At 41.8% G+C, this 7401-nt stretch overlaps 1 protein-coding gene across 1 annotated transcript; it reads left to right on the top strand.

The window, feature by feature from the left end:
- On the top strand, nt 1-6644 carry LOC149443292 (olfactory receptor 13D1-like). Its single transcript, XM_089655642.1, has 2 exons — nt 1-68; nt 5699-6644. The coding sequence occupies exons 1-2, from the start codon at nt 1-3 to the stop codon at nt 6642-6644; spliced, it is 1014 nt and encodes a 337-aa protein (XP_089511768.1).
- Nucleotides 6645-7401: the final 757 nt, after the last annotated feature.

The raw sequence follows: 7401 nt of genomic DNA, 5'->3' as shown, positions 1-7401 counted from the left end.
ATGTATTACTTCCACAAATTTAAATGTATATCCAAAATCTCAAATGTGATCTCAAACGTGATGTTTTAAATTAAATTTAAATCAAATTTAAAAACGTGATACACTCAAATCGTGTCCACTGCAACAAATCCGTGAAAAAAAATATTTTTTTTGTGTGTATGACCACACTCTCTATACAATAGTGATACCCTTAAACCCTTTTCAACCACAAAAATACTCCAACTCGTGTAGTAGTGGATAATTACCCTATGGTTATATCACACGGGCATATCACAGATATGGGAAAACATCTTTCTTCATAATCTTATAGATTTTTCTTCCATTTTCCTCATGGACAAATCAGCAATTAGATATGGCAGATCAAAATGCAAAAACCAATTTATTTAGTAACTTACATTCAGATTTGAAAAGAGCAGCTCCTCATGTTAAACAAGATCAAACAAGGGAACAGTAACCACATGTTCCCACTTTCAAAATGGCTGCAATCACACTTCCGGTTTGATGTCGATGTGTCAGGGTCACGTGTCTCTGACGCGTTTCGTCACTTCCTTTGACTTTTTCTGAAGGGTCAAAGGAATAAAAAAGATATTTATTTGAAAGAAGAAAATTGACTTTTGTGTGTGGTGTCTAAGACATTGGGGTATTTAGTTGTTATATTGGACACTTGTATGTTTTTTGTATTTGAAAAAGAAAAGTCTTTTTGATATATTTTGATTAACTTTCAAGGGTGGAAGTGAATTACTTTTCTTTAAGATTGGGATTTATGTAGTGGTGCTGATTGATAAATATATATTACTTTATATATCATTTCAAATAAAATGGATGACAATAAGGTAGCCTATACATGCCCTAGTGGTTGCAAGTAAACCTATAAACGTGAGCATCTCTTGTGATGAGAAATGATCACTGAGGTTAATTGGTGAGATTCGAACTGTCTATGGCCGGCTTTATGTTCCCTCCAAAAAAGATGTACTAATGAGGAGCTGAGTTAGGGTTCATGTACACTGCAGCTGATAAACTCACATTCAGGAGCAGGGGCGGACTGACAACTCATGGGGCTCCCGGGCAATAAGGGATCATGGGACCCCTGTGTCCTCGCCCACACCCAAAAAAAGCCTATGACAAAGCCAATAAAAAAAAAAAAGCCAATGAAAGGTACCTTTCAGTGAGGCATCTCATGGGGTCCCCTACTGACCCTGGGCCCTCGGGCAGTGCCCGAGTGCTCGAATGGTCAGTCCACCCCTGTTCAGGAGCTTTTCTGCATTTTTTTTTAGCAGCCCCTGAACTCTCCCTAATGTTTTCCAATGTGTCCATGTACACCTCGTCGTTTACAGTCGTTTACAGGCAGTTGAGTTTACAGTTGTTTTTTTGAACGCACCAAACTTGCTTTCAGGAGTAGCTTTTATCAGCGTTTCAAGCGCCAAATGCTTGTAAGCGCGGCTAAACGCGGCTAAACGCGGCTAACCGCGTTTATAAGCGTTTGTGTTTAGAAGCGTTTTTTAACTGTTCCATGTCCAGATGCTGTCCAGAGCCTTTTTTCATCATCAGAAATGCATGCAAAGCTTTTTCCATGTATCCGAATGGACCTGGTACACCAGCGCAGTCAGTTCCAGATTTTGCGTGAAGGAAAAAATGGTAAAACGTGCCGCATTATGCTCATGATGGGATCCATAGTGAATACAACCAGAAAAGACAGGTCATCTCAACAAATACTGCTCTCTCTTCTTCTGCTCTCTCTATTTCTCTCAAAATGTCCGAAATGGTTACTTTTTTACTGTTTTTCAGTGCATTCTGGGCATTTTGGAAAGTCTCCTGAGGTCATCTTTAAAAAACGCTTCTAACCGCAAACGCACATAAATGCGCATAAACGCGGCATGCAAACACGGCTAAACAGACGTCTTTTAACCTACGTTTTCCAGCAGTTTCCATCATTCAGAAGTGTTCTCCAAATGTTCCGTGTACATGGAGCATTATGCTAACTACAGGGGATGGGGAAATTATTCAATGCTGGATGAGATTTAGATTTGAATAGATGGAATAGGTAGGCTCACCAATCTGGATGGCCCCATCCAATTCTATGAGAGAGGTTTATATCAAGTTGGGCCTTGGATGGAGAGAAATACTAAGATTATCATAGGGCCCCCAATGCTATATATCTGATATCAGACATCTCTTTGGTACCAGGGGCGGACTGACTATTTGGAAACTCGGGCACTGCCTGAAGGCCTTGGGTCAGTAGGGGGCCCCATAAGATGCCCCTGGTAACCTTTTCATAGGCTTTTTTGAGTTTGGGCAAGGACACAGGGGCCCCATGATCCCCTATTTTGCATTAGCGTTTAGCTGCGTTTTTGCACATTTGCATTTCTTTTGCTTTTTTTTTACCCCCCACATTTTTTCTCAAAAAAAGTCCAAAAACGCCAGTTTTACTGTGTTTTACCGCATTCTACAGCATTTTACCGCGTTTTACCATGTATTTCAACGTTAGAGCATTTTTACAGCTAAAAAACTCCTCTAAAAACCACTAGTTCTAGTTTTTTTTTCATCCAAAAAACACCCCTGCCAAAAAATGCTGATAAACGTCTAGGTGTGCATAGACACATAGGATAACATGCTGGGGAGTTTACTGGCTGTAGAAAAAAACACCAAAAGCCAAAAACAGCCGCTGTAAAAATGTCCAGTGTGCATTAGGGCTTAATATCATGTAATAGTATGTTCTATAATTCCTATGTTTATTTGTTTTTCCCTTTTTTTGCAACTAGATAGATTGCTGTTTGTTAGCTTTAGACGTTCATACTATTTATCAATACATTTCTGTTGTTGTGTTGAAGCTTTCACTCATGATCAAAAACTTTCATTTACCAAATCAGGTCAGAGAGATAATAAATCTCAAAATATAAACTGTGGGTAATGTACATATACTGTATATATATATATATATATACACACACACACCGGGTACACCTGTTCAATTGCTTGGTAACACAAATTGCTAATCAGCCAATCACATGGCAGCAACTCAATGCGTTTAGGCATCTAGACGTGGTGAAGACGACTTGCTGAAGGCCAAACTGAGCATATAAATTGGGAAGAAAGGAGACTTTGAACGTGACATGGTTGTTGGTGCCAGACGGGCTGGTCTGAGTATTTTAAAAACTGCTGATCTACTGGCATTTTCATGCACAACCATCTCAGGGGTTGATTTACTAAAGGCAAATAGACTTTGCACCATACAAGGTGCAGTTGTACTCTGCAAGTGCAATTGCTCCAGAGCTTTGTAAATGAAATAAAGATTCACTTTGCAAGGAATACCCAATCATATGCAATGGAAATTGAAAAAAAAAGTACTTTTGGCTTGCACATGATTGGATGATGGAAGTCAGCATAGTGTCTGTTTATTTACTAAGCTGTGGAGCAACTGCACTTGCAGAGTGCAACTGCACTTGTAAAGTGCACAGTCTATTTGCCTTTAGTAGATCAACCCATCAGAGTTTACAGAGAATGGTCTGAAAAAGAGAAAATATCCAGAGCGACAGTTGTGTGGACGAAAATGCCTTGTTGATGTCAGAGGTCAGAGGAGAATGGGCAGACTGGTTCAGCCATGACATTCAGATGGTAGGGTCAGAATTTGGTGTAAACAACATGAAAGCATGAATCCATCCTGCCTTGTATCAATGGTTCAGGCTGGTGGTGGTTTAGTGGTGTGGGAGAGATTTTCTTGGCACTATCAAGGTGAACCTAATAAAGTGGCCAGTGAGTGTATATTGTATATTTAAACTGTATACACTGTAATACTTTTTTTTCTGAACTGAGGTATGTTTTAATACTGACTTTTTGAAAAGTGGTGGCTTGTCCATAACTTTCTGGTTTTCCTCCTAGTCTGCTTGTGGCATTTATAGTCTAATTACCTCTAACTGACTATATCAGTTTGCTACTCTTCCTTCATAGAGGAGAGGAGGAGAGGATAGAAGGGGTGAAGGAGAGGATAGAACGGGTGAAGGAGAGGATGGAAGGGGAAAAGTTGTGGAGCAGAGAGAAGGGCAGAAGGAGAGGATAGAAGGGGAGAAGGAGAGGAGAAAAGAGGAGAAGGAGAGGAGAAAAGAGGAGAAGGAGAGGAGCAGAGAGAAGGGCAGAAGGAGAGGACAGAACGGATGAAGGAGAGGATAGAAAGGGTAAAGGAGAGGATAGAACGGGTGAAGGAGAGGATGGAAGGGGAAAAGTTGAAGAGCAGAGAGAAGGGCAGAAGGAAAGGATAGAACGGGTGAAGGAGAGGATAGAAGGGGAGAAGGAGAAGATAGAAAGGGAGAAGGAAAGGAGAAAAGAGGAGAAGGAAAGGATGGAAGAGGAGAAGGAGAGGAGAACAGAGGAGAGGGAGAGGAGAGAAGAGCAGAAGGAGAGGAGCAGAGAGAAGGGCAGAAGGAGAGGATAGAAGGGGTGAAGAAGAGGATAGAAGGGGTGAAGAAGAGGATAGAACGGGTGAAGGAGAGGATAGAACGGGTGAAGGAGAGGATAGAACGGGTGAAGGAGAGGATAGAACGGGAGAAGGAGAGGATAGAAGGGGAGAAGAAGAGGATTGAACAGGTGAAGGAGAGGATAGAAGGGGAGAAGAAGAGGATACAACGGGTGAAGGAAAGGATGGAAGGAGAGAAGGAGAGAGAAGAGGATAAGGAGAGGAGCAGAGAGAAGGGCAGAAGGAAAGGATAGAACGGGTGAAGGAGAGGATAGAACGGGTGAAGGAGAGGATAGAAGGGGAGAAGGAAAGGATGGAAGGGGAGAAGGAAAGGATGGAAGGGGAGAAGGAGAGGAGAGAAGGGGAGAAGGAGAGGAGGTGAGAGAAGGGCAGAAGGAGAGGATAGAAGGGGTGAAGGAAAGGATAGAAGGGGAGAAGGAGAGGATAGAAGGGGTGAAGGAAAGGATAGAAGGGGAGAAGGAGAGGATAGAAGGGGTGAAGGAAAGGATAGAAAGGGTGAAGAAGAGGATAGAAGGGGCGGAGGAGAGGATAGAAGGGGAGAAGGAGAGGAGCAGAGAGAAGGGCAGAAGGAGAGGAGGGGGGAAGGAGAGGAGGGTAAAAGGAGAGGAGGGTAAAAGGAGAAGGGATGGAATGGCCTCCTCATTGGCTCCTGCTGCTGTCAATCACAGCCAGTTAGCCAATGAGGAGAGAGGGAGCGGGGCCAAGCCATTTCTCTGTGTGTGAATGGACACACGGAGCAGTGTTTGTCCCCATAGCAAGCTGCTTGCTGTGGGGGCACCTGACAGACAGGAGGAGCCAGGAGACCCAAGAAGAGAAGGATCCAGGCTGCTCTGTGCAAAACCACTGCACACAGCAGGTAAGTATAGACATGTTTGTTGGTTTACAACAAAAAAAATTAACCTTTAGAATCACTTTGGCTGAACATATATTCAAGATAAATTATTGAGATCCTGAGTCTAGTGTTTTTATCCGGAGATCCTATTTACATGAAGCTACCAACAGAAAGGTCTGTATGTTGAAGAGAACATTCTCCATAGGTGTGTGGGTTACACTTTTAACTTTTTATGTCTGATAAACGCCTAAAACTTTGACAGATTGTTGATATTCATACATTTTCTGTTATGCAAAACAGGTTAAAGGTTTCTTCAATTATTTATGTACTGAAAAATGGCAGTATTAGCATTTACAGTATATTATCACATGTGATGACTTTATATAATCCAAGAATATTTCTTCATCACAGTTTGGAGTGATTGATATGTACACCCAAAATCAAAGTACTGTCACAGAGTTCATTCTTCTTGGACTCTCATCGGATCCTTTCATACAAGTCCTGCTGTTCCATATTTTCCTGGTAGCTTACATGATCACACTGACTGGTAATTTCCTTCTCATTCTGGCTGTGAAGACTGACAAACGTTTGCACACCTCCATGTACATCTTCCTTTCTAGTCTCTCTTTCTTGGACATCTGCTACACTTCCTCCATTGTACCCAAAACATTAGTAAATTTTCTTTCACTGAGAAAGAGTATTTCATTCACTGGCTGTGCTGTCCAGTTCTTTTTTTCCCTATTCTTGGGAGAAACTGAATGTCTTCTTCTGGCATTCATGGCCTATGACCGATATGTGGCTATCTGCATCCCTCTGCATTACAATATGATCATGAACACAATGGTCTCTTTTCGTATGATCAGCATATCATGGTTGACTGGTTGCGTCATTTCATCTGTTGACACGTATTTTACATTCAGCTTAACCTTCTGTGGCCCTAACACCATCAACCACTTTTTCTGTGAGCTCCCTCTGTTGCTTCAGCTCTCTTGCAGTGACATCTCGGCATTGAACATTATAAAACTGGTGGGCACGACCATCTTGCTTTTCATCCCACTTGCATTAATCCTCATTTCATATATCCGAATCATAACTACTGTCATGACAATTCGTTTGGGAAGAAGTAAAGCATTTTCCACATGTATTTCACACCTTGTGGTGGTGGTCATTTTCTATGGGACGGCCATGTTTATGTACGCTAGACCTGAACATTTAGTCACTGAGGACACTGACAAAAGGGTGGCAGTGTTTTACACAGTGATCACCCCGATGCTGAACCCCTTGATCTATAGCCTGAGGAACAAAGATGTTCACAGAGCCATGAAGCGGCTGATAAGAGTTTAGAGGAATTTGCAGTTGATTAGGTTAGCTTGGTAACCGAATCTCCAACGCCCTATAGCAGATATACTGCTACAAGGTGGCATGGGTGAGCAAAATCACATATATATACATGATTTTGCATTTCCAGGTAGGGGGTGCATGCGCCCTACCTGCTCCACCATTCATGCCCATGGCTGTCAATAACCGGGTCCCGCCTGGTGATTACACTGTTCAACAGGTAAAAAGTTTTGGGCATAAAATTAGCTAATCTTACATAATTTTGGGGTGCTGAAAACGAAAATGACCCTAAAAAATGTTGATTGGCTCTAGTTTCCATGATATATTCACCCATCTAATGACGTAAGCCATTCAAAATTATGATGCAACTTCAGCTGCATATTGCGCAATTGATACTGGTGACCAATAGAAAATTGCATGTATACTGAGATGATGCAATATTAGCCTTTAATTGCATCACTTCACTGCATAAAAGCTGCAGTATCTGTAGCTGATTGTAGTTCGACAGCGTCTTTACATTTCGTTTTATGCTTCTATAGGCTACTCAGTAATGCCTCGAACTTGTGTGAATAAAGCAGATAATTTCTGCTATATCTGTGGTGAAATAACTTTTATCTCACAAAAAAGGAGGATAACAGGAATGATTAAGAAAGCCTACAACTTGTATTTTGGCTGCAAGATAGGAGACCAGGACAAGAGCTGGGCACCACATATATGCTGCAATTCTTGTGGGACGGCACTGGAGCAATGGTTGAATGGAAAA

This window comes from Staurois parvus, unplaced genomic scaffold (genome assembly GCF_062004578.1).
Source record: "Staurois parvus isolate SC_StPar_1 unplaced genomic scaffold, SC_StPar_1.0 ptg000860l, whole genome shotgun sequence".
Classification (NCBI taxonomy): domain Eukaryota; kingdom Metazoa; phylum Chordata; class Amphibia; order Anura; family Ranidae; genus Staurois; species Staurois parvus.
This window is presented reverse-complemented; position numbering and strand designations above follow the sequence as displayed.